At 44.2% G+C, this 27,573-nt stretch overlaps 1 protein-coding gene across 1 annotated transcript; it reads left to right on the top strand.

Annotated features, from left to right (window-relative positions):
- The first annotated feature begins 1,432 nt into the window (after positions 1-1,432).
- Positions 1,433-23,892, top strand: LOC104594034 (uncharacterized). The gene is made up of 7 exons (XM_088888322.1): positions 1,433-1,736; positions 20,268-20,347; positions 21,295-21,733; positions 21,848-21,926; positions 22,140-22,302; positions 22,408-22,710; positions 23,239-23,892. Exons 1-7 carry the CDS (start codon positions 1,433-1,435, stop codon positions 23,890-23,892), a joined length of 2,022 nt encoding a protein of 673 aa, XP_088744448.1.
- The last annotated feature ends 3,681 nt before the right edge of the window (positions 23,893-27,573 follow it).

Below are 27,573 nucleotides of genomic sequence, written 5' to 3'. Positions count from 1 at the left end.
TTAACTTGTTCAGCAAACCTGTACAGCCTTGGGCATAGATCACACAGTTTCCAACCCTACGCCACTCATCCTCCCAAAATCTCACTCTAGCTCCATCTCCTACATTGAATCTAACCAAGCCCTTGAATTCCTGATTGAATTTCATAATACCTTTCCAAACACTCATCCCATAAGAGATTGACACCTCTCTCAGTTCCCACCCAAACCTTACCACCCCATATTTCCCAACCACCACTCTCCATAAGGACTCCCTCTTCCTATCCAACCCAAAGCCATTTACCCAGGAGAGCTTTATTAAAAGTTTTTATTCTTTGAAACCGTAGTCCCCTCCCCCCAATCTCCTTCAGCCTACAAACCTTTTCCCACTGTTGTGGGACTTAATAGAATGGGCCTGGCCCATTATATTTCTGTTATGTATTTGTTTCTTATTACTGGGTGTAATGGGCATGGGCTTATTATGTCTTGTGTTTTATATTTGCATCTTGGTGCCACCTAAGCAGGGGCATAGTTGTCAATCCCTATATTTATGTGGTGTTCTCATTTAAATAACACCAAAGGGCTGGAGAGGAGAGACATAAGTTGCTGCCCTTTTTCTCCTCAAGCTTCCTCTTCTCTTTTCTCTTCTTTCCTCTAATCTAGGGTTAAGAATCTTCATGGTATCAGAGCAATAAATCTGTCCTAGATCCTGATCACTTTTTTCTCTTCTTTTCTTCCTTTCCGGTTGTTCCTTTCTTCTTCCTCTTGAAAGCCTAGTTCTGTTCTCAGCTTTCTAGGGTTTCACTTCTCTCTCTAGGTCTCTTCCTTGGAGTTTCAGACCAAGGATGCCCTAAGTTGGTAGGCCATGAACTAGAGCAGCATGGACTGTAAGTAGTCAAGTATGACTACTAGAGAGACCTAGTGGTGCAGGTCTATGTGCTGGACAGTCAAACATAACAGCCCCAGAAGTTTTCTGGGTTATTGACAGTAGAATACCGTGGCTCAAGTAGGAGTTACTACACTTGGACTGTTGCATTTTTTTAGATTGAAGTTGGAAGAGAGTTCTGTGGCCTATTACTTCAAAAGCTGAAGAGTAACAGGTTGCAAGTACTAGAGTTGCAGACCAAGTGTTCGATCAGTGGTGCAGCCCAAGCTCTTCTTTGTTTTTACTTGTTGGTGTTTGGGGGGTGGTTTCCCAACATATAAGCCAAAAGGTTCTGATTGTTTCTGCAATTCCTGGGTAGGTTTCAAGAGAGCTAGAGACCATCATGTCTTCAAATACTAGTGAGGCACCATCGAAGGAAAACAATTCAAGTGAGGGGTTTCTTCAATATGGGGAATCCTAGTTATCCTAGTTTTCAAATTACCATTGTGAAGTTGGATGACCACAACTTCAAGGAATGATCTACTTCAGCAAAACTTCTTATCACAAGTTCTGGATTGTTGGGGTATATCAATGGTTAGAGTAAGGAACCAAAGATGGAGGAAGACTCGCATGGAAAGTGGTGTAGGGAAAATGCTACTGTTTGTCTTGGTTGTCCTCCTCCATGCTACTGTTCGTCTGTCTTTAGGAGTTTTGGCCTCCCTCTTCTTTGGAATCAAGGTGATAAAAGTAGCATTTACTCCTGGTGAAACCTCCCCTTTGGAGAAGAATTCGTTAAAGACTTCCAAGATTTCTGATTTCACCATATCCCAATACTCAATCCTAATTAATGGTGTAGCAAAGGACTTCTTCCCGGCTAGGAGAGGAATTAGGCAAGGTGACCCCTATCCCCATTCTTATTTACCCTAGTGATGCAATAGGGCTGAAATGAACTATCAGAAGACAGAAAAGAGAGAGAGAGAGAGAGAGAAATACCAAGGAATCACTCCAAGGGGTCCTAGAATCACTCTAGGGCTTGTAGGAATCACTCCATACAGAAAAAAGAGCTCTAAAGAAATCTTCAATTCATTCATTAGCTTCAAAACGAAGATAATACATCTACTTATATAGTGACTTGTGTGGCCCGGAATACTATTCACCATAATTACAAAAATGCCACTCCTTGTCTTGTGCATCAAGAAACACAATAGCTTTCTATCTACTAATACAAATAAACTAAAAATTGAAAGACAAGTCTACTAAACTAGAGGAACAAGATGTTATAGCCTAGGCCCACACAGGACTAGTTAAAATGACCTAAATACCCCTGACCAGCTCAGTCCAAGTCCCAAGAGTCTTCCCCATGCCAAATCAGAACTTGTTTGCTGGCCTTCTTGCAATAATGGCTGGACCAATCCACATCACCTAGTGGCAGAAGTGCTAAGCAGAACGGTGGCAAAAGCTGATGGTCTAGGCCTTATCAGGGGTTGGAGGGTAGGTAGAAATCAGGTGATTGTTACCCATCTCCATTTTACAAATGACACCATCTTTTTCTGTGAAGGAAACAATGAGGAAGTGGTGGAAATTTTGAAGGTGTTGTTGAATAGTTTTGTGGGAGCGAGAGGGCTGAAGTTAAATTGGACCAAAAGTGGAATTGTAGGGATTAATTCAGAGGAAAGAGAACTAATAAGATTAGCTGAGATCTCGGGGTGTGAGATCAGAAGCTGGCCATTCAGTTACCTAGGTCTACCCTAAGGAGGAAACCTAGGTCAGTTGAATTTTGGAAACTAGTCTTAGAAAGGTTTGATAGTTAGCCCTATGGAAGAGGAATTATATTTCGTTGGGTGGAAGAATAACCTTGATTAGAGCCACACTGGCAAACCTCCCCACCTATTTCCTTTTCAACCTTTAGAATCCCTTCAAGGGTAGCAAAGTGTTTAGAGAAGTACATGAGAGATTTCTTTTCAGATCCAGGAGAGGAAAGGAAGGACCATTTGATCAAGTAGGAGCAAGTTAGCAAACCTAAGGAACAAGGGGGCTTAGGAATTAGGAACATCCTAATAAAGAACACAACTCTACAAGGTAAGTGGCTTTGGAGGTTTCCTTTTGAGAGTAATAGACTATGGCACAGTGTGATTGAGAGCATTCATGGGGTGGATGGAAATGGTTGAGATGCAAAAGTTTCCCCTCATAAATCTTCAGCTTCTCCTTGGAAAGCAATTCATGAAATTTATCCTACTTTCTCAATTCCATCTAGTTCGATGTGGGACAAAGGTAATAAAATTATGTTCTGGGAAGATTAGGTAGGGGAAACCCCACTTAAGACTAATTTCTTGATATCTTTATGCTATCAAACCCCAAGGAGGAAGCTATATCCATTTTGGGAACACCATGTCCAAATGGTGTGAACTGGAACTTGGGCTTCAAAAGGGGACTTTGGGAAAATGAGTGTGAGTCTTTAATCTATTGTTAGACCTTCTAGGTCCAATCCACTTGGACCTATCGCTGGGAGATTCTAAAATCTGGGTAGGCTCTCTAGACGATATCTTTTCTTGCTCTTCTTTCTTCAAAGTACTTGCTTCCCCCAACCCCCTAGGTGGGGATTTCCCTGTGAAAGAAATTTGGTGCAAGCCTATTCCCCCAAAGATTCTAGCCTTCTATTGGGAAATATTCCTTGGTAAGGTAAACACTTGTGATATGTTGCAGAGAAGAAGGCCATACATTTGCCTTTCTCCTCATATGTGCTCTTTGTGTAAGGAAAGTGGTGAGACCCTATCTCATTTAATGATATTTTTTTCTTTCGTGCTTCGAATTTGGGATTTCTTTTGTACTCTCTTTGGCTGCAGGTGGGTTCCCCCTCAATATATGGCAGGACTCTTCAATCGTGACTTCTTAAGACAATGAAAGAAAAGAGAGATGGTAATGTGGAAAGCAATAAAGGAAGCAATTTGTTGGATAGTGTGGGAAGAAAGGAATAACAGGATTTTCTCGGAAAAAAGAAGAATGATAGAGGAAGTGATTGATAGCATCAAGGTGAAAGTAGTACATTGGGTAAAATCCTTGGACAATTTTCAAGTCTTTTTAGTCACAAACATTCTAAGAACCTAGTCTGAAGTAGCACATTCATCAAAAGTAAGAGATAAAGTAAGGCTGGAGTGGAAACCACCAAGAGGCAATAAAGTGAAACTGAATTTTGATGGGAGCTCCGTTGGAAATCCAGGTCTTATAAGAATAGGCATTCGGAAATTCTGAAGGCTGAACTTTTGGTTATGCTCTCAAGACCGGTTGGCACCAAAAATTCATTGAAGGCTGAACTTTTGGCATTACTACAAGGTTTAAAGCTAGCCAAACAGTTAGGATACATGCATGTTGAGGTGGAAGGGGACTAAAAAGTAGTCACATCCTGGGCAGCAAACAGTAGTCATACCCCGTGGACGTTTAAACATGTGATTAGGGAAGTGTAGATGAATGCAAAGGAGGTTGAGGCTGAATTTAAATGGGTCCAAAGGAGTGCAAATGGGCTAGCTGATTGTTTAGCAAAACAAGGGGCACAAAGACAACAATTATTTTGGGATGCACTGTAATGAGGGATAGAAAAGAGGGATTAAAGGGATCACCAATCCCATCACCAATTTGTATGAACAATGGTGTACAGGTTAACCCAAGACATTGCAACATTTTTTTTTTGATAAGTAAAGAGTCATATTCCATTGCAACATTGATTCAAGGATATTTGTCTGCTGCCACTTATTTTGCTACACTTGGGGGACTATAGGAGGAGCTTGACCACCATCTTATCATTGATTGGAAGGATTCAAAGGACAAGGAGATTAATGTAAAACAAGTTGAAGAAGGGTGTTCAAGTTTCTTGTTGGATTTGAATCTTTATATAAAAGCATTAAATCTTAGATTTTAGGGAGGGAGGAACTACCTAGCCTGCAACATGTCTTTTGTATGATTAGAAATGAAGAGACTAGGAGGAATGAAATGAAGATGGATGCTACACAGCAGGTGAAACTTTCAACTCTTGCTACAGCCACCCAAATGGGGGGTAAGGGGGGAGAGATACACCAATGATACTTGTTGGATTGTGTATCCCCATCTGAAACCAACATATCTCAAAAAGGAAAAGAAACTGATGCAGCATGGTCCAGGCACTCCTAGCTGCATGCTGAATGGCTCCTTGTTGGCAACGGACGGCACTTGAGAAGATGAAGAAGAAGGATTCCCGGGGACTTGCCCGGTAGGAATACTCCGAAGCTTAAGTTAGAACGCTGGGGAGGAATAAGAGAGAGGATAAAGGGCTAAGAGTGTAGATCGCGCTAGATCACTATGTCTCGAGATTAGCTCGTGAGCAAGTAAGAGTGCAAGTTCAGATCTAATTCGAGAGAGAGTTTGTCTCTCCGCTTTAAGGGCTTTTATAGGGGCATTCTTGTCAAATCAGGCGTAACCGCCATTGGGCTTCTATCGCAGTCGTTACCTGCAAGGGCTGCGCAGGTGATCATTACAACGTACTGCCTGCTTGGCTGAGTGACACGTCTCCGAAGGGACAGGCACGCCACCATCTGTAGAGAGACGTGGGGCAGACTGTCAATTGGGCAGGGACTGCGCCGTCAGTCAAGAAACGTGGCACAGTTTGACGAGTACGGTCTTGTCAGATGGAAGCTTCCTGAGACGTCGCATCACAGTCGCAAGTTACTTCGTAGCGGGCTATCCTTGCCGCAAGCTACTTTGTAGCAAGCTCAGGGGTACTTCGAGGTGACCCTCATCAAGGTTGGTCTTTGGGGCAGTTCTTCTGCCCAGGTGCTAGAGCAAGCTGGTTTTCCTAGCTCGCAAGCTGAAATAATCTTGGAGTATTCCCTTCTCAGTAGCGCAGGGGATCTGGAGTTCGCGTTGTAGCGAGCTCTCCCTATAGAGATCTATGACGTAGCGAGCTGTTCTACAGACTCGTTACTCTGTCGCGGTCAAGCCAGGCTGCTGAGTTGTTGCTCGTGCTGAGTCAGGTCCACGTGTCATCATCTCAGTAGGTCGGGTCAAATCGTCCTCCATCAATTGCCCCCCACTCTTCAAGCTAAGAGTGTTCCCTTAGCACGAGGAGTTCATGGAGTGTGACGGATTGATTTGATCGAAATCCAAACTTGACTGACTGCTCATATTAAATGCCTACACGAGAATTAGGGGATTTTCAGACTTTTCGAATACCAAAAACATGTTGAAGCGGCTCTTAACTCCAGATGCCATGCAACCGTCATTACCCCAATCGTGGGATACGTGCAGCCAGTCATATTTCGGTTTCAGAAGGCGTGCGGTCAGTTTGACTATGAGCAGTCAGATCTGCTTCGATCTGGGCCGTTGATTCGGGGGTACAGTGGCTATAAATATGAGGACCCCCTGGGCCTCATTTCCTTTCATGTCATCTTGCTGCCTTCGGATTCTGAGGTCGTGCATTCGTCTAGTCTACCCGAGTTTCTCAGTTTACTCCATTTCGTCTTTTCTGGTGAGTCCCGATCACTGCCAACCATGTCTGGGTACCCATACCACACCTACCATCGGGGCGATAACCTGGACGACGATGCTCCCTCGAGCTCGGGGGGAGGTTGGGAGCAGGTCCTAGAGGCTCGGGAGACCTCTGGTGATGTAGCATCTAATCCGCTATTTTCACCTCCCTGGGGACCTGGTCTACAACCTCCCCACTAGCAACTTCCCTTGGGAGCATGGTCCCAATGACATAGTTATCTTCCAAGAACAGCTTGAGGCTGGCCTGCGTCTCCCTTTGCACCCCTTAATAGTTGAGGTGCTAAACCATTTTAACATCACCATCGATCAGCTTCATCCCAATGCTATTCGGAACATGGTTGGGACTATATCTTTGTGTTATGAGTACTGTCTTCCTTTGAACCTTGACATCTTTGCCTCTATTCTTTGTATAAAAAATGCCACTCCGGGGGTTCCATCGGAGAGGCGCTTTTACTACCTCTCTCCCCGCCGCAGCTATAAGCTCTTGTACGAGCTACCGAATAAGATTCCCGCCTGGAAGCGGGATTATTTCGTGGTCCGTAACCCCGAGGGGTGGCCCTTCCCCACTTCTTGGAGGGTCGCCATCCAAGACCTCGGGGCCGAGCTGGACCCCGAAACTTAGAAAATGATGTTGTCCTGGGCATCGGTAGGCTTCCTCTGTTCGGACTACTTGACAGAGGAGAAGCTCGTGCAGGCTGGCCTAAGTCCAGGTAGGTTGTCCTTTTAGGTCGCGTAGTGTCTTGTAGTAATATTGCGTGTATACATGCTCTATTCTTTATCGAACTGATATCTTGTGGTTTCTTTTTTGGCAGCCATCATGTCTGGTGTTGATTCGCGCCGCCTCCTTTCGAGCAACCAGAAGCGCAAAGTGAAGAGGTCGCGCCCTGATCGGACTCCCCCCTCTGGGGGTACCGAGTTCGGGTCTACTGAGCCAGACTTCACCTCTCCACCACCTCCATCCAAAGGAGGTGCTGGCGGGGCCAGCCTTGAGGAGGGCAAGCTTCCGCAACAAGGGGTGGTCCCGCCAAGTCCTTCTCAGCCGTTTCCCTACCTGCGGTTCCCAGTGGGGAACTGGAAGGGCGTAAATGACTTCGTTGTGGCTCGTCGGAGGAGACGAAGAGGTCGCTAAGTGGGCGGCTATGGAGCCTTGGGATCTTGCCGCGCTCGCCGCCTCTCACTGTATGGTGGTAAGTGGTCCTTCTCTTCTCCTTCGTCTTTCGCTTCCTTTTCCTATCCTTTGACTTTGGTCTCTTGTTGGCAGGTGAACACCGCCATACACGCCATGGCCCTCCAGACGCACATCCACTCCTGCGACTTTCATAACCAGAAGGTCAACGTTCAGAAGCTCCAGGGCGAGCTCCTTCACACTCGCAAGGGGAGCGAGTCCCAGGAGCTGCTCGTCCGAGATCAGGAGGCACAGATTGTCAGGCTTTCTAAAGAGAGCGCACTCTACTGGGAGGAGTCGTCGAGGGTGGCAGCGGAGAGGGAGCTCCTTCGCCAACAGGTTCGGGACTTGGAGTCCACTCTTCTGGACCGAACTCGGAACTTCGACAACATGGTGGAGGCCGAGCGGGAGAGAGCGGTTTGGGACTTCAAGGACTCTCAGGAGTATCACAACCTCCAGGTGGAGTATGGCTTGAGCTTGTACCGCTCCGGATTCAAGCTTTGCCGTTGGTTGGTCCGAAAGAAATTTTTCGGGCTCAACCTTGACAGCATCACTATGAAGGGCCTGTCTCCCGAGACGGCGGACCAGGCGGAGGAGGAATAGCCTGACTCCCCGGAGGACGAGGACGAGGTGGAGGAGGTGGACCTCTAAGGCTGGCGGCATCAATTTTCTGCTTTGATTTCTGGTGGCTCCCGGGTGCCATAAACCCGGTCTTGAAAAGATCATTGTTGGGCGGTTGTGCCCTTTTTTCCTGCTACTGAACTTTCTCGAGCTGCTTTGCTCGGTTTTTTTTTTGAAACAGTAATGAAATTTCTTTTCTTCTTCTAAGTATGGTGTGCTCTTTTTATTTTTTCTAAAGCGATCTCATCATTTCGAGCTATTAGGGCTACATACCCGAAATAGGACCTTACGGCAGTTACGTTTAGGGCATCCCTATAGTATACTGTGGAGTGGTTACCATGTATGCCCGAACTATACGCTTGTTGCTTATACCTTAGTTCAATCAATGTGCCAAGACGAGCCATGCTTCGTGGGGTTTAAACCCGAGCTGCCAACGCCTCTGATATTTCATACTTTGCCTTCACCACTGAAGCGGCTAAGTCTTTCCTGTTGCCGAGGTCTTTGTTAGCTTGGTGTTTTAGCCCTTAGGCTGAGGGGGTGACATAGTCTGCCCTTGAAGTTTGCCCATGCCAGGGAGGCGACTGGGTCTTGTAGCGTCGAGGTCGTGTTACCTCAGCATTCTGGCCCTTAGGCTCCGGGAGTAACCCATGGTCTACTCAGTAGTTCGCCCATGCCATAGAGGCGACTGGGTCTTATTGCGCCGAGGTCGTGTTAGCTCGGCATTTTGGCCCTTAGGCTTTGGGAGTGACTCATGGTCTACTCAGTGGTTATAGGTAATATTGCCTTAAGTTGACAATATTCCATGCACGAGGTACTTATTTCCCTTCAAGGGTTTCGAGCTCGTACATTCCTTCCCTGAGAACTCGTTTCACTCGGTAAGGTCCTTCCCAATTCGGTCTGAGCTTACCAACGCCGGGCTCAGGTACCATAATTTTTCGAAGGACCAGATTGCCAATGTGGATGTTCTACTTCTTAAGCCTGGCATTATAGTATCGAGCTACTCTTTGTTGATAAGCCGCGGTCCTGATATATGCAAGGTCCTTTACTTCGTCGAGTAGGTCGAGGTTGGTATGTAGCTCGTCTTCGTTTGCCTTGTCGTCGTACGCTTCCAGTTGTAGCGAGGGTACCTCAATCTCAGCTAGGATGATTGCTTCGGTGCTGTATGTGAGGTTGAAGGGAGTTTCTCGTATGGCGGTCTTCTCTGTGGTTCGGTAAGCCCATAGAACGCTGGGTAGCTCATCTGCCCACAGTCCTTTAGCTCGGTCTAGGTGTGCTTTGAGTCCGCGAAGAATAGCTCTATTCGTGACCTCTGCTTGACCGTTTGCTTGAGGATGTGCGACCGAAGTGAAGTTCTATCGGATCCCCATGTCTTGGCACCAGTTCTGGAATTTGATGTCCTCGAACTGATTGCCGTTATCAGAAATTAACACCCGAGGTAGCCCGAAGCGGCATACGATGTTCTTCCAAAAGAAGTTCTGGACGTTTTGGGCTATGATTGTTACGAGAGGTTTGGCTTCTACCCACTTGGTGAAATAATCCACTGCTACCACTAAGAACTTCCTCTGGCTTGTCGCTGGTGGAAATGGCCCAAGTATGTCGATACCCCATTGTGCAAAAGGTAACGAGCTGGTGAGGTACTTGAGGTCGGCAGCGGGCTGATGGTGGATGTTGGCATGCTTCTGGCATTTGTCACACTTTCTGACGAGCTCAATGGCGTCTGCTTTCATTGTCGGCCAGTAGTATCCCTGTCGTAGTGCTTTTTGGGTGAGGGCCCTACCCCCTAAGTGTCCACCGCACAGACCCTCATGAGTGTCACGGAGTACGAGGTCGGCTTCAGTAGGTCGCAAGTAGCGCAAGTAGGGGAGTGTGTAGGATCTTCGATACATCCGTTCGTCTATCATGACATATTTGGCCGCCTAACGCTCTACCCTTCTAGCGGCGTTGCGATCTACAGGGAGGGTCCCATGTAGCAGGAAGCTCACAAGCGGGTCGATCTAGCTCGACTATGCTTGAACGATAGGAGTGACCTCCTCTGCCCCCCCGAGAATGCTAGGCCGAGGCAAGTTCTCTATGTACACGGTTCTCATGGTATTATCACTGGCACTGGCTAACCGAGACAAGGCGTCGGCCTCAACATTCTCTGACCTTGGGATTTGCCTAATGAAGTATGATTGGAAGTTGAGCAGGGCCTCCTGCACTTTGGCTAAGTAAGCAATCATAGTCAGTTCATGAGCTTCGTACTCTCCTATGACCTGACTAACCACGAGCTGGGAGTCGCTGCAGATGATGATGTGCTTGGCTTTCATTTTCTTTGGCTAGGGCTAGCCCGACTATCAACGCTTCGTACTCCACTTCATTGTTGGATGCCGCGAACTCGAAGCGCGGTGCATACTCCAACTTTGTGCCACTTAGGCCATGCAAGACTATTCCGGCTCCACTGCCCTACTGGTTCGAGGAGCCATCTACGTGAAGGATCCAGGGTTCCTCATCCCAATTCGCGCTTGGCCTAACTAGGAGAGATGCCGCACTGGCTGCAACATCACGGTGCTCAGACTCGACCGGCCTGGGAGCTTCGGGCTCGCCCCAACTGGGGGCCTCGTGCTCAACCGGCCAGGGGACTTCGGAGCCGAAAGTGCATTCTGCAATGAAATCTACTAAGGCTTGGGCTTTAATAGCAGTCTGCGGGTTATATTGGACATCGTACTTGCTGAGCTCAACGGACCACTTCGTCAGTCGACCAGAGACCTCGGGCTTGAGTAAGACTTGCCTCAGAGGTTTGTCGGTGAGGACGATAACAATGTGAGCTTAGAAGTACGGGCGGAGCTTTCGGCTGCGATAACCAGTGCGTAGTTCAGTTTTTCAATCTCCGGGTATCTTGCCTTTGCTCCCTGCATCACTTTACTGACATAGTGGATAGATCGTTGGACCCGATCTACTTCTTTTATTAGTACCGAGCTGACCACTTTGTCGTTGGCCGAGAGGTACAGCTCTAAAACATTGCCCTTTTCGGGCCGGGTTGAGACCGGTATACTAGCGAGGTATTTTTTGAGCTCATCGAACACGAGCTGACAGTCTTGGGTCCATTCGAACCCTTTGCTTTTAATTGCCTTAAAGAAAGGCAGGCAACGATCTGCCAAATTGGACATGAAGCGGCTCAGGGCGGCTCTTCGGCCATTCAACCTCTGAACCTCCTTCATTTTCTGGGGTGGTTGCATGTCTAAGATGGCCTTTATTTTGTCCGGGTTGGCCTCAATGCCGTGCCGGTTCACGATGTACCCCAGCAATTTACCCGAGGTGACTCCAAAGGCACACTTATTCGGGTTCAGCTTCATATTGAATTTACGCAGAACTTCAAAAACTAAATTCAAGTCTTGTATTAAGTCACAAGAAAGCTGGGTTTTGACGACCATGTCGTCTACATAACATTCCACCTTTTGGCCAATCAATGGCTCAAACAATTTATTTACAAGTCTTTGTAACGTCGCCCCGACATTTTTTAATCCGAAGGGCATGACCTTGTAACAGTACAGGCCGAGCTCGGTTATGAAAGCAATTTTCCCTTCATCGGCTGGGTCCATCCTGATCTGATTGTAGCCCGAGTAGGCGTCTAGAAAGCTTAGCAACTCATGCCCCGAGGTCGCGTCCACTAGGCGGTCAATCATGGGGATTGGGAAGCAGTCCTTTGGGCAAGCTCAGTTCAAATCAGTGTAATCGACGCACATGCGCCATTTACCGTTAGCCTTTTTCACCAGAACAGGATTGGCCACCTAGCTCAAGTAATGGACTTCCTTGATAAAATTGGCTGCAAGGAGTTTCCCGACCTCCTCGTCGACTGCCCTCCACCGCTCTGGGGCTAGGTTACGTTTCTTCTGTCTAACGGGCCTAACTACAGGATCAGTATTAAGCTTATGAGTTACGATGCTGGGGTCTATGCCGGGCATTTCTGCCGCAGACCAAGCAAAAACATCTAAATTCTTAAGTAGAAAGCGTACCAGTTCGGATCGTCGGGGCTCCTCGATGGAAGCACCGATCTAAACTATTCGGGCAGGGTCCTCTACCGAGGTTGGAATAGAAACAGTCTCCTCTGTCTGCTCCGTAAGTCGCTCCAACTCGAGGTTTTCGGCCACCTTGGCTTTTCCCTTGAGGGCAGCGACATACAATTTGCGAAACTCAAGCTGGTCACCTCGCGCTACCCCGATGCCAAAGTCCGTGGGGAACTTCATGGCCAAGTAGTAGGTGGACACCACAGCCCGTAAAGCATGAGTAATCGGCCGACCTACTATGGCGTTGTACGGGGAGGGGGTTGCGACCACCAAGAAGTCGTGGTTGAGCCTCACAATGCTAGGCCAAGTCGCGACTTCCACAGGTACTGTTACCCTTCCTAGGGGCCGAACTTCCTCTCCACTGAAGCCCACCAAGGGAGTGTTCGTAGGCTTTAAGTCGCTCTCCTAAAGCTGAAGTTTGTCGAAGGCCGCTTTGAAGAGGATGTCTGCCGAGTTGCCTGAATCGACGAGGACTCGCTTAACTTCCAAGTCATTGATCTTCACCTTTATGACGAGCGCGTCGTCAAGGGGGTAGTGGACCCCATGTGCATCATCCTCTGTGAAGAAAATGGGGTCTTCTGTCCTTGGTTGCTTCGGAGGGTTCTGCCCTTCCCTGCCGATCTCGCGAGCTGATGCGCGAGCTGCTACTGAGGTGCAGCCTACCACGATCGAGCCTCCGACTATAACATGGATGATCCCCCGGACTGGTCTCTCCTTGGGGGGCTGCTTTTGCGATTGTTCCGCTTGCCTGCTGGACTCGAGAGCGTCTCTACTTCGCTCCCCTTGTCGACCTGCTTTATTATTATTATTATTATTTTGTACAAAATTTCGTAAATATCCGCAATGGATGAGCTGTTTTATCTCATCGTGGATGTTTTACAACTCTCGGTACTATGACCGTGATCTTTATGAAAACTACAATACAAATTTTTATTCCGGGTGCTAGGGTCGGCTTTCAGCCGAGGTGGCCACTTCACATATGGAGCGTTCTTGATCGCCATGAGGATCTTAGCCCGTTTTGTGTTGAGGGGCGTGTAGTCCCTTTCTGCTGCTGAAGCTCGGGAGGGCTGAATTGGCCTCGCCCCCCGAGCTATGTCCTTCTTCTTCCTGTTGTCGCCCTGAGACGGGGGTTCTGGCTCCCTCTTTCTTTTTTCTAGGGTCTGCTCACCCTTCTGGTTGATCTCCTCCTCAATCCCAATGAACCGATCTGCGAGCTTAAGGAACTCGGTTACGGTTTTGGGTTGGTTCACAACTATGTGCCACTTGAACTCCTAATGGGTGATACCTCGCTTGGCTACTGTGAGGCAAACTGCGGGATCCAGGTCGGGTATCTACAAACAAGTGTCATTGAACCGCTTGATGTAGCTCTAGATGGACTCCCCTTCCTTTTGCACTATGCCGAGGAGGCTCTCCTGAGTTCGCGGGCATCTCTTGCTAGTGACGAAGTGGGAGGTGAAAACCTGTATGAACTGCGCCCAACTTCTTACCGAGCCGAGCGCGAGGTTTCGGTCATAGGTGCGGGCCACTCCTTTGAAGGTAGTGGAAAATGCCACGCACATGCAGGACTCGCTGGCCCGTGCCAGGTGCATCTAGGACTGGAAGGCGCCCACATGGTCATTTGGATCGAAAGACCCATCACACTTGTCTAGAGGAGGGAGCTTGAAATCCTTTGGCATGGGGACAGCAAGGAGTCCTGGAGATAACGGGGAAAAAACCGAGAGGAGGGGGGTAGATTTCACTTCAGCTGAGCATACCTCCTCTTTTCCTTTGAGCTCGGGAGAGGCTCTAGAAGTAGTTTGGCGAGCTCGCCAGCGTCTTCACTACTGCTTTACTGGTTCGGCATTAGTGCTCGACGCCTCAGTGTTGCTGAGCTCGATAGGCTCGGACTGCTGGTAACGACTCTGGACCGAAGGGCCCTGTCTGTAGCCCTCTGCCAGGACATCGAACGGGTTGTCCGCTAACGGGAGCTCGAACTGTGAAGGTTGTGGTGACATAGGCTTTGTTGGGTGAGAGGCCCCTGACCCGCCTACAGGCTGCGAGGCAGGTGCCGAGGGGGCAGCCGACCTCTCCTTCTTGCTACGGGAAGAGGCGTGGCTCTTGGCTAGATCCTGGACCTAGGAGGCTTCTCCCCGACGAGGCCGCATTGCTGGAAGAAGCCATGAAGAATGCTAAGTTTTTGGAAGAAGGTGTTGTAAAAGCTTGGAGGAAGGCTTTTAGAAGCGTATCCCACAGACGGCGCCAAATGATGCGGCACGATCCGGGCACTCCTAGCTGGCTGCTGACTGGCTCCTTGTTGGCAACGGACGACACCTGAGAAGATGAAGAAGAAGAATTCCCGGGGATTTGCCCGGCGGGAATACTCCGAAGCTTAAGTTAGAACGCTAGGGAGGAAGAAGAGAGAGGATAAAGGGCTAAGAGTGTAGATCGCGCTAGATCACTATGTCTCGAGATTAGCTCGTGAGCAAGTAAGAGTGCAAATTCAGATCTAATTCGAGAGAGAGTCTATCTCTTCCCTTTAAGGGCTTTTATAGGGGCGTTCTTGTCAAATCAGGCATAACCACCACTGGGCTCCTGTCGCAGTCGTTACCTGCCAGGGCTGCGTAGGTGATCATTACAACGTACTACCTACTTGGCTGAGTGACACGTCTTCAAAGGGACAGGCACGCCACCATCTGTCGAGAGATGTGGGGCAGACTATCAATCGGGCAGGGACTGCGCCATCAATCGAGTGACGTGGCACAATCTGATGAGTACAGTCTTGTCAGATGGAAGCTTCCTGAGAGCGTCGCATAACAGTCGCAAGTTACTTCGTAGCGGGCTATCCTTGCCGCGTGCTACTTTGTAGCAAGCTCTTAGGGGTATTTCGAGGTGACCCTCATCAAGGTTGGTCTCTGGGGCAGTTCTTCTGCCCAGGTGCTAGAGCGAGTTGGTTTCCCTAACTCGCGAGCTGAAATAATCTTGGAGTATTCCCTTCTCAATAGCTTGGGGGATCTAGTGTTCGCGTTGTAGCGAGCTCCCCCTATAGAGAGCTATGATGTAGCGAGCTGTTCTACAGACTGTTACTCGGTCACGGTCAAACCAGGCTGCTGTGCTGTTGCTCGTTCTGAGTCAGGTCCACGTGTCATCATCTCAGTAGGTCGGGTCAAATCATCCTCCATCAGAAACCAAATAAGGGTTAAGGATCCCATGGGCATGTAGCAAGTTCCAATATGGTTAATGGTGTGAATAAATTTGCTACTTCTTGTGCTTCTCCTCATATGGAACAGACCACCAATGCTCCTAATAGCTTCCCTAACTTCACAACTAAAGAGGTAGACAACCTTAATCAAGCTATGGCCCAACTGAAACAATCCTATGTTTCTTCCTCATCTTTTGCCAAGGCAAGTATTTTGTCTGCCCTGAGTGCTATACAGTCTTGTTCCTCCAACTCATGGGTTTTTGACTCAAGAGCTTCTAAGAACATGATCAACGACCCCTCTTTTTTCATCATACCATCTTGATTCTAGCCAAGATAAAGTGAAAATAGTCAATGGCACTATCTCTACCATTATGGAAGGGAGACATTCAACTTGGGAAGGATTTGTCTCTTAACTCTACCTTACATGTGCCTAATTTTACTGCCCACATACTTTTAGTTTCTAAAATAACCAAAACCTTGGATTGTATGATTGTATTGTAACTCTCTTTCCTTCTCATTGTGTTTTTTAGGATCAACTAGCAATCACAATGTCACAAATGAGCCTAGTGCCACTATTTATCTATGGCATGCCAGATTGGGTCATCCTTCTCTTTGTTAAGAGTCTTGTTCCCAAATCTTTTTGAATAGTAACTCTTGAGAGTCTTTTTTGTGATGTTTTTCAGTTGTCCAAGCATTCTAAAGAAAACTCTCCAAGTTCTAGTAATGAAGTAAAAGATCATTTTGATTTAACTCACTTTGATCTGTGGGTCCTTTACTCATTACTTATGTGGATGGCTATCGTTACTTTACTAGTTTTATTGATAATTTCATAAGGTGCACTTGGATTTATTTTATGAAAGAGCAAGAAGAAGTACCTAGAATTACTATGGTATTTTGCAAGATGATTGAAACTCAGTTTGGGAAGGAGAAACAGTTCCAATCAAGCAATGCCGCTGAAGTTCCAAGAATTCCCTAAATCTGTTCTTTGAGGATGAAGGGACTTTACATTAGTCATCTTGTTCTACACTCCACAATAGAACAAAGTTGCTGAGAGAAAGAATAGACATTTAATGGAAACTAGTCATGCTTTACTGTTTTAGAATAAGGTTCCAAAGAGTTTATGGTCCCATGTAGTGCTCACAACATCCTACTTAATCAACAAAATGCCATCCAAGGTATTGGGCATGAAAACCCCTTTCTCTATTCTCCATCTAGATCAACCTTTGTTTTCTTTGCATCCAAAGATCTTTGGTTGTGTATTTTATACATCTTAAGGATCCCAAAAAGAACAAAGTTGGATGCTAAAGCTATCCGTAGTGTGTTTTTTAGGTGACTCACCCACACAAAAGGGGTATAAGTGTCTTTATCCTATTTTTCGGAAGAAAGTTGATCACCAAAAATGTCACCTTTTGTGAGTCCCAATCCTTTTTAAACCCTCTTGAAATCTCTTTAGGGAGAGACTTGCGGGGTGGAAGAGACTTCCTCTAAAGCTTCCCCTTCTATTGAGTCCTCTTATCGAAAAGAGAATCTTGTTGATGTGACACCAACTGATACTACTCTTAGCACGAAAGCTATTGCCCCTAATATTAATGATGAGAGAGAGCTAATTCTTTATCGCAAAAAGAGAAAGAGGAATAGGCTCGCTGAACACCACAACCAATTGGGTGCTACTAATGTTGATCAAGGTATTATTCCTCAGACTGATTCTACTTGCTATTATTCTGATTTGGCTATTTGCCTTGACGAATGTCCAATAATGCACCCTTCATCCTACAAATAGATTTGTTTCTTACTCTCATTTGTCTCATGGCTATCACTTTTTTATTTCTGTTTTGTCTTCTGTTCCCACTCCTTCCAAGTACTCTAGGACTGTTTGCAATCCCAAATGGAGGGAAACTATGAATGAGAAAATGAAATCCTTATTGAGGGCAAATACTTGGGAGTTAGTGGATCTACCAGAGAGGAAGAGCATTGTGGGGTGCAAGTGGATCTATAATGTTAAACACAAGGTCGATGGCTCCACTTAGAGGTATGAGGCTAGGCTAGTTGCAAAAGGATTCACCTAAAAGGAGGGCATTGACTATAAGGAAACCTTTGCTCTAGTTGCTGAATTAAATACCATACGGGTGTTACTCTGTCTAGCAGCTAATCTCTCTTGTGAATTGCATCAATTGGATATCAAGAATGCCTTCTTGAATGGAAACTTACAAGAGGAAGTTTACATGGATCTTCCTCCAAGGTATGACATGGGAGGAAAAGTGTGCAAACTAAAGAGGAACCTTTATGGACTTAAGCAATCCCCATGGTCTTGGTTCGAGATATTATGCAAAGCAATGAAGATAGTTGGATACCAACATAGCAGTGTTAATTACACATTGTTCTATAGAATAAATGGAGAAAACCTAACAACATTGATTATGTAAGTTGATGATAATGGTGGTCACCAGAAATGACCCAAGGGAGATTCAAAAGTTGAAATGCTTCCTAGCCATAGGATTTAATATCAAACATATTGGATCTTTGATGTATTTTCTATGAATTTAAGTTGCTAGATCTAATGACGGAATCTATCTCTGTCAAAGGAGATAGGAAAGCTAGGAGCAAGACCTGCAGACACTCCTATTGAGCGGAATCATGGCCTACAAGAAGGTGATGGAGAGTTATGTCCTGATAGAGAGGGATACCAGAGAATTGTTGGAAAACTACTTTATTTATTCCTCACCAGACTTGACATTGCCTATTTAATTTATGTTGTTAATCAATTCATGCATTCTCCTTGAGTCTCACATATGAAGGCAGTGGAAAGGATATTGAGATACCTCAAGACCTGTCCTAGAAAGGGACTATTGTTAAAGAAGCATGATAAAATTGATGTGGAGGCTTACACTGATGCTGACTAGGCTAGTTCCCTTGGAGATAGGATAACAACATTAGGATATTGCACCCTTGTAGGTGGGACTCGAGTCACTTGGAGAAGTAAGAAGAAAACTGTAGTAGTGATGAGACTAAAAAGTACCCTATTTTTATCCCCTAATATTCACTCTTTTACATTTATTTAGCACTTAAATGGACTCATTACCCTTGTATTTCGATATAGGGCAAGAAAGATGGCAATTGGAAGAAAACAAGGCAATTCGGATGATTTTGCATAGTTTCGGCAATAGTCAGTAATCTGGGCATAACTCTCAATTACGGACTCCGAATTAGACAATTCAAGAGGCATCAGAAAGATAAAAGAAAGGCCCACAACTTTTATGTTTTGGGTTTTGACAGGATTTGTCCACATCGAATATGAAACCGGGACCGAAGTCGGAGCAATTTCGTAGACAGACCCATTTCACAACTGAAGCCCAACACGCAGAAGAGCCTTGTAGCAGTCCAAGTTTTTAAAGCAGCCCAACTCGAATTCAAGAGACAAGAGTCCCAATTTTGAATGTAATCTCCTGAGTGAGAGTCTTATCAGATCTAAAGTTTTGAATGTAATCCTAGAGAGATAAGAAGATTGAGACTAGATCATTAGATAAGAGATAGGATAGGATTAGTTCAAAACAGATCAGGGCCATCTAGCTAAGGTTAATCTCCTAGAAGGAGTTGGAAAACAGCCCTCTCCCTCAGCTCTATAAAGAGGGGGACAGACCAGCTCTAGGCATCACTCAAGCATCCACGAAATCATCAAGCAACTCAATCTACCAAGAAGAGCAGTTCGGCCTACTGAGAAGCAGAGCATGGAGGGATTGAAATTCATGAGCAGCTAAACTTTTCTTTTCTGGTTCAAGGGGGGAGGTTCTATTGTGAGGTTCTGTATTTAATTCAAGTTCTTGCATTTTAATTCAAATATTCATTGGTTCTTGTGCATATTCTCATTGGATGTTAATGTTAATTAGTCTGACAAATTAATTAATATTGATTTTCCTACTGCTATCTATGGTTCAGTGATCCGTAATTGTCATTAACAGTGGTACAAAGTAACAATTAGGTTAATATCTTTCTGGGTCAATTGTTCGTGACAGCCTTTGACCAATGTATTGACATGTTTTAACCTAAAGGGAATCGATGGAACAAGATTCGATAATTGTAGCTATCTCAATTATTGTTATTTTGGTTTAACTGTTTTCACAAAGCTTAATGCTATCACTAATTGATATGGAACGCTATCGTACCCAGTTGATTAGTGATAAGTGTTGATCGAATGTTGGGTTTGGTCAGCTAATTTAGGAAAACACAAGGTTTATAATGGCTATCCTAATAAATCTAAGGTTAAATGCTTGAATTGCAAGACTATCGAATTCTACCTATGATCGATGATCAATTGATTAATCCGAACCCTTGAATCAGAATTCGGTAAGACTGATTTCTCTTGTTTGTTCGTTGCTATTTGCTTTCTTGTTCTTTTAAAATTTTTAATTATTTAATTTTCCCACTCCATTATATTATTCATTCGGCTGAGAGATTATTGTTTAGCTCCCTGTGAGATTCGACCTAGTACCACTTTTACTGCAAAAAATTTATTGTGGGACTAGCACTAATTTTGAGAGCTTCGACAACCCATCAAAATTTTGGCGCCGTTGCCGGGGAGCTACTTTAATTTCTTAGCTTGTTACTTTCTATTTGTGTTAACCTTCTTGTTTTATGACTCGTGCTTCTCAAAGAGGTGAACTAGAATACAACCCCGAAATTGAGAAGACTACACGTCATTTAAGGAAGGAGGCGAAGCAAAGGAAGGACCTTCACCTAAAAGTGTAGAAGAGGAAGAAAGGATGGCTGATAGAGAGAGAACGCTAAGGGAGTTGGCTGCACCAATCATGAACCAACAGCCCCTGTGCATAACATATCCCACTCTCGAGATAGCCTTTGATCTAAAATCTGGTTTGATTCAATTAATTCCTATTTTTCATGGTTTTCCAGGTGAGGACACTCACAAACATCTCAAGGAATTCCATGTTGTCTGTTCAAGCATGAAACCACAGGGTATGACCAAGGACCAGGTAAAATTAATAGCTCTTCCATTTACTTTACGAGATAAAGCAAAGGATTGGTTATATATTATTCCTCCCGGTTCGATACGTACATGGGATAAGATGAACAGAATATTTTTAGATAAATATTTTCCTACATCTTGAGCTGCAAACATTAGGAAAGAAATCTGTGGAGTTCGACAGTTTGGTGGTGAGACACTATACGAATATTGGGAAAGATTTAGACAACTTGTTGCTAGCTGTCCACGCCACCAAATACCCGAACAACTCTTGATCCAATACTTCTATGAAGGACTCCAACCTATGGATAGAAGTATGGTAGATTCAGCTAGTGGAGGAGCCTTGGTAAATAAAACACCCGAAGCAGCCAAGGAATTAATTTCCAACATGGCCAAAAATTCACAACAGTTCGGAGCAAGAACAGATGGCACTACTAGGCATGTTAATGAGGTAAGTCATATTAATTTAGAAAAACAAAATTCAGATTTAACTGCTTTGGTAAGACAATTGGCTGCAGGGTATGTGGTGTCTGTTCGATCCCTGGGCATCCTACGGATATGTGTCCATCACTACAGGATGGATCGATGCAGCAAGTTAGTACCGTAGGAGGATTTCCGGGTCAGCCTCAATGCAAGTATGACCCCTACTCCAATTACTACAATCCGGGATTGAGTGACCATCCAAATCTGAGCTACGGAAACCAAGGAGGACCACAGAGGTATCAGCCCCATATTTTCAATAGACAGCCCCAATTTTCAGCACCTATCACAACGCAAGGCCAACCCTCAAGTTCAGGTATGTCATTAGATGAAATAGTTAAGGCCCTAGCTACTAACACTCAGCAATTTCAGCAGGAAACAAGAGCCAGCATCCAGAACTTGGGGAACCAAATCAACCAACTTGCTACTTCCATTAGCAAATTGGAGGCGCAGAACTCCGGGAAACTACCATCATAGACGATAGTCAACCCCAAGGAAAATGCAAGTGCAGTGGTGCTAAGAAGCGGGAAGGTGTTGCAGCCCCAACCTACCTCACCAACGAAGGCAGATAAAGGAGATAAGGAAGAGGAGAGACAAGGTTCAAACGAGGACCCCATTGAGGTAATATCCGATCCCCCTCTCCCTAAGATTACTAATGCCATTGTACCACCTTTTCCTAGTAGGTTGGAAAAGTCCAAGAAGGAGGAATATGAGCAGGAAGTCTTAGAAACCTTCAGGAAGGTGGAAATCAACATCCCCTTGTTAGATGCTATAAAACATATCCCGAAGTATGCAAAGTTTCTAAAAGAATTGTTCACTAACAAGAGGAGGCTGCGAATCAATGAGAAGGTAAGGGTTGGGGAAAACGTTTCAGCTGTCATCAAGAGGACTTTGCCAGAAAAACGTGTTGATCCAGGTATGTTCACCTTACCTTGTGTGATTGGAAATAAACGAATCGAGTGTGCCATGCTAGACTTAGGTGCATCCATCAACGTCATGCCATACTCGATTTACTGTGCTTTGAGATTAGGTCCCTTGAAGGAAATTAGGGTTGTTATTCAGCTAGCTGATCGTTTTAATGCCTACCCGGAAGGGATTGTTGAGGATGTGTTGGTGCAGGTTAATGATTTAATTTTTCTAGCCGATTTTTACATCCTGAAGATGGAGGAGGACACAATCACAAGTTCAGCCCCACTTCTATTAGGTAGGCCATTTATGAAAATGGCCAAGACCAAAATAGACGTGGACGAGCGTACCCTCTCCGTCGAGTTCGACGGAGAGATTGTTAAATTTAATATATTTGATGCTATGAAATATCCAAGTGAATGTCATTCGATCTACTCTATTGATACCATTGATTCGATTGTGTGGGAAGTTTTTGGAGAGGAGGACATGGATGAGGAACTTGAATTCAGTGCACAATTGGACAGGGAGGAGGAATTCGATACACCCTATGACACTCCAAAACTGATGCCGGAACAAAAGGTAATCAACTCTGATCTTCTATCGTCATTTTCTCATAAGAAATTGTTGCCTTCTATTTTGCAGGCTCTGTAGTTGGAACTAAAGACCTTACATAATCACCTTAAGTATGCGTACTTGGGCGAAAAAGAGACACTACCCATGATCATTGCGAAAGGGTTGACTGAAGAACAAGAGGAGTGGCTCATCAACGTCCTAAAGGAACATAAGGCGGCGATTGGTTGGACCTTAGCCGACATAAAGCAGATCAACCCCTTGATTTGCATGCATAGGATCCTTTTGGAAGATGGTGCCAAACCAGTTAGAGAACCACAAAGAAAACTCAACCCGATAATGAAAGAAGTAGTGATGAAAGAAGTACTTAAATTGTTAGATGAAGGGATAATCTACTCAATTTCAGATAGTAAATGGGTAAGTCCTATACATGTTGTACCCAAGAAAACTGGGGTAACCATGGTAAAAAATCAAAATAATGAACTAATCCCAATGAGGGTACAAAGTGGCTGGTGTATGGTAATTGATTTTCGAAAACTTAATTTGGCCACTCGAAAGGACCACTTTCCCTTACCCTTCATCGATCAGATGTTAGAAAGATTAGCAGGTAAAGCCTTCTTCTATTTTCTCGATGGATTCTCAGGATATTATCAGATAGTTATTGCCCAGGAGGACCAAGAGAAAACAACTTTCACTTGCCCATTCGGTACCTTTGCTTATAGACGGATGCCTTTCGGTCTGTGTAACGCTCTAGGCACTTTTCAAAGATGCATGATAAGTATATTCTCTGATTTTATTGAGAAGTGCATTGAAGTGTTCATGGACGATTTTACTGTTTATGGTGATTCATTTGATGATTGCTTAAATAATTTAAGAAAAATTCTGAATCGATGTGTAGAGACAAATCTTGTTTTGATTTATGAAAAATGCCACTTTATGGTAAAGGAAGTTATTGTGTTGGGATATGTTATTTCGGCTAGAGGAATAGAGGTCGACAAGGCCAAGATTGATTTAATTATGAGCTTACCTTACCCGACAAATGTTAGAGAAGTTCGTTCCTTTCTTGGACATGCAGGTTACTATCGTAGGTTCATCAGAGACTTTTCAAAAATCGCCCTGCCATTGTCCAACTTGCTTCAGAAAGATGTGCCTTTCGATTTCGGTGATGAGAGCAAGGAAGCATTTGACAAGCTCAAGATACTATTAACAATTGCACCCATTATTCAACCACTTGATTGGAACTTGCCCTTTGAGATCATGAGCGATGCAAGCAACTATGCGGTAGGGGCTGTTTTAGGTCAACGAGTTGATGGGAAGAGCCACGTCATCTACTATGCTTCAAAAACATTGAATGCTGCACAGTGCAACTACACAACTACTGAAAAGGAGCTATTAGCAATTGTGTTTGCTTTAGATAAATTTCGATCATATTTTCTTGGCTCTAAAGTAATTGTATTTTCTGATCATGCAACTTTGAAATACCTGCTAGCGAAGAAGGAGTCAAAACCGAGGCTGATAAGGTGGATACTCTTGCTCCAAGAGTTTGATTTAGAGATTAAGGATCGAAGGGGAGCTGAAACTCGGTGGTGGATCATCTAAGTAGGTTGGTGAAAGATGAGAACTCCTCACCCATCTCTGAGTTGTTTCCTGATGAGCAATTGTTTCACATAAAAGGTATGGTCCCTTGGTATGCTGATATTGTGAACTACTTGGTTACCGGAATTTTGCCAAATTACCTTAGCAAGTCCATGAAGAATAAAATCAGGTATGAGGCAAAATATTATGTCTGGGATGAACTCTGATCAAGTAATTAGGAGGTGTGTCCCTGAGAATGAGCATATGTCGATTTTAAGAATTTGTCATAATTATGCTTGTGGTGGTCATTTTGGGCCAAAGAGAACTGCTCGAAAGGTTTTAGATAGTGGGTTATATTGGGCAACCCTATTTAGAGATGCATACTTGTTTTGTAAAAATTGTGAAAGATGTCAACAAACAGGTGCATTATCCTGCATGAATGAGATGCCCCAAACCCCCATTCTTGTCTGCGAAATCTTTGATGTTTGGGGTATTGATTTCATGGGACCCTTTCCTCCCTCTTGTGGTTTTGCTTATATACTTTTGGCAGTCGATTATGTCTCAAAATGGGTGGAAGCAAAGGCCACCAGGACTGATGATTCTAAGTGTGTTGTAGGGTTTATCAAATCTAACATTTTCAGTAGGTTTGGCATTCCTTAAGCCATCATAAGTGATCAAGGGACCCACTTTTGCAATAGAGTCGTCGAAGTCTTGCTGAGGAAGTATGGGGTGCATCACCGAATCGCCACTACTTATCACCCCCAAACGAATGGACAAGCTGAAATTTCCAATAGAGAGGTAAAGTCCATTCTAGAGAAGACAGTGAATCCAGGAAGAAAGGATTGAAGCCTATGTCTAGATGACGCACTTTTGAAATTTCTGCTCCCTGGAAACTTATCCTTGAATGATTTCGACTTCTCAGGAATCATGTGCTTAGGCTGAATAGATAGGATAGGATGCAAGCATGACTAACTGAATTTTTTTTGGCTACATATGGTACCTCATTATTTTAATCGATCAATAGGCAAGATGCATATAAATTTTCCACATAAGGGCCTGATTGATTTTCACATAAATATCTGTCAAACATGGTTTGATTATTTTAGAACTTGCTGTGTTAGGCATGTTGAGACCACGATCGATGAGTTCATGGATCAGATGGTGATGCCTTGTGATTCATTCTTGTGCATATTCTAAAAAAAATAGAATAAAATTGTGACTAATGTGAGATGGAGCATAAAATGCACTCACATCTAGAAATGAAAGCAAGGGTGAGATGGAGCATAAAATGCACTCACCCTAGAACCCCAACCCCATTCTCACCTTCAGACCCTTGGAATTCATACTAAATGGTGGAGATGTGATACATAGCAAGCTTACGGTAATAACACACCTTGTTTTGACCTAAGAAACAAAGAAAGATAATTGAATCTGGCTGAATTGGTATGTTAAAGCAATGGGTACTTGTTGAGTCTAGGAAGGTTCAGCCGGTGGAAGGCTTGTTTCCTTGACTGTCGATTTAACTTGGGACAATGAGGAATGGTGATTTGTGATCACTCTTGGACGAGAAAAAGGGGAGAAAGAGATGGAAGGGGAAGGTTACCAAGTCTGGACTGAAGCATGCAATGGATTAGGCTTATTGTTGAGAAAAAGAGAGATCAAAAATCAGTAGGGAATTAAGTTTCTTTTGTTTTGCTTGAATTTTGCCTTGCCCGAGGACGGGCAAAGTTTAAGTGTGGGGAGATTTGATGAGACTAAAAAGTACCCTATTTTTATCCCCTAATATTCACTCTTTTACATTTATTTAGCACTTAAATGGACTCATTACCCTTGTATTTCGATATAGGGCAAGAAAGATGGCAATTGGAAGAAAACAAGGCAATTCGGATGATTTTGCATAGTTTCGGCAATAGTCAGTAATCTGGGCATAACTCTCAATTACGGACTCCGAATTAGACAATTCATGAGGCATTAGAAAGATAAAAGAAAGGCCCACAACTTTTGTGTTTTGGGTTTTGACAGGATTTGTCCGCATCGAATATGAAACCGGGACCGAAGTCGGAGCAATTTCGTAGCCAGGCCATTTCACAACTGAAGCCCAACATGCAGAAGAGCCTTGTAGCAGTCCAAGTTTTTAAAGCAGCCCAACTCGAATTCAAGAGCCAAGAATCCCAATTTCGAATGTAATCTCCTAAGTGAGAGTCTTATCAGATCTAATGTTTTGAATGTAATCTCCTAAGTGAGAGTCTTATCAGATCTAAAGTTTTGAATGTAATCCTAGAGAGATAAGAAGATTGAGACTAGATCATTAGATAAGAGATAGGATAGGATTAGTTCAAAACAGATCAGGGCTATCTAGCTAAGGTTAATCTCCTAGAAGGAGTTGGAAAACAGCCCTCTCCCTCAGCTCTATAAAGAGGGGGACAGGCCAGCTCTAGGCATCACTCAAGCATCCACGAAATCATCAAGCAACTCAATCTACCAAGAAGAGCAGTTTGGCCTACTGAGAAGCAGAGCATGGAGGGATTGAAATTCATAAGCAGCTAAACTTTTCTTTTCGGGTTCAAGGGGGGAGGTTCGATTGTGTCATTGTGAGGTTCTGTATTTAATTCAAGTTCTTGCATTTTAATTCAAGTATTCATTGGTTCTTGTGCATATTCTCATTGGACGTTAATGTTAATTAGTCTGACAAATTAATTAATATTGATTTTCCTACCACATCCATGGTTCAATGATCCGTAATTGTCATTAACAGTGGTACAAAGTAACAATTAGGTTAATATCTTTCTGGGTCAATTGTTCGTGACAGCCTTTGACCAATGTATTGACATGTTTTAACCTAAAGGGAATCGATGGAACAAGATTCGATAATTGTAGCTATCTCAATTATTGTTATTTTGGTTTAACTGTTTTCACAAAGCTTAATGCTATCACTAATTGATATGGAATGCTATCGTACCTAGTTAATTAGTGATAAGTGTTGATCGAATGCTGGGTTTGGTCAACTAATTTAGGAAAACACAAGGTTTATTATGGCTATCCTAATAAATCTAAGGTTAAATGCTTGAATTGCAAGACTGCCGAAGTCTACCTATGATCGATGACCAATTGAATCAGAATTCGGTAAGACTGATTTCTCTTGTTTGTTCGTTGCTATTTGCTTTCTTGTTCTTTTAAAATTTTTAATTATTTAATTTTCCCACTCCATTATATTATTCATTCGGCTGAGAGATTATTGTTTAGCTCCCTGTGGGATTCAACCTAGTACCACTTTTACTGCAAAAAATTTATTGTGGGACTAGCACTAATTTTGAGGGCTTTGACAACCCGTCAAGTAGCTAGATCAAACGTTGAAGCTGAGTATAAGGCTATAGCTCATGGAGTTGCTGGCACGAGCTACTAAAATACTTTGGCTCAAAATTCTCGTAAGTGAATTGGGGATAAGGAGGCTTTCAAAAAGTATTGGGTCTAAGGATGACTAGACCTTTGAAGTTATATTGTAACAATCAGGCTACAATTAACATTGCAAATAATCCAGTTCAACATGATAGAACAAAGCACATTGAAATTGATGAACACTTACAAGCCTTCTACAAGACACCTAGTGGATGTGTTCACCAAGGGTATTACTAGATCAAGATTTTTGGAGCTTCTATGCAAGCTGGCCATGTTAGATATCTATGCTCAGCTTGAGAGGGAGTGTTG

Source organism: Nelumbo nucifera, chromosome 5, assembly GCF_055504915.1.
Source record: "Nelumbo nucifera cultivar China Antique chromosome 5, China Antique-T2T, whole genome shotgun sequence".
NCBI classification, from domain to species: domain Eukaryota; kingdom Viridiplantae; phylum Streptophyta; class Magnoliopsida; order Proteales; family Nelumbonaceae; genus Nelumbo; species Nelumbo nucifera.
Note: the sequence above shows the minus strand (reverse complement) of the source record. Positions and strands in the feature narration are given on the sequence as shown.

What these genes read in the sequence shown, in the direction of transcription:
- LOC104594034 (XM_088888322.1), top strand. Translation starts at nt 1,433, where the DNA reads ATGGTTAGAGTAAGGAACCAAAGATGGAGGAAGACTCGCATGGAAAGT. An exon ending in AGAAAAACGTGTTGATCCAG is followed by an intron (nt 21,734 to 21,847) that starts GTATGTTCACCT and finishes CTTTGAGATTAG; the next exon opens with GTCCCTTGAAGGAAATTAGG. An exon ending in CAATTTCAGATAGTAAATGG is followed by an intron (nt 22,711 to 23,238) that starts GTAAGTCCTATA and finishes TTTATGGTAAAG; the next exon opens with GAAGTTATTGTGTTGGGATA.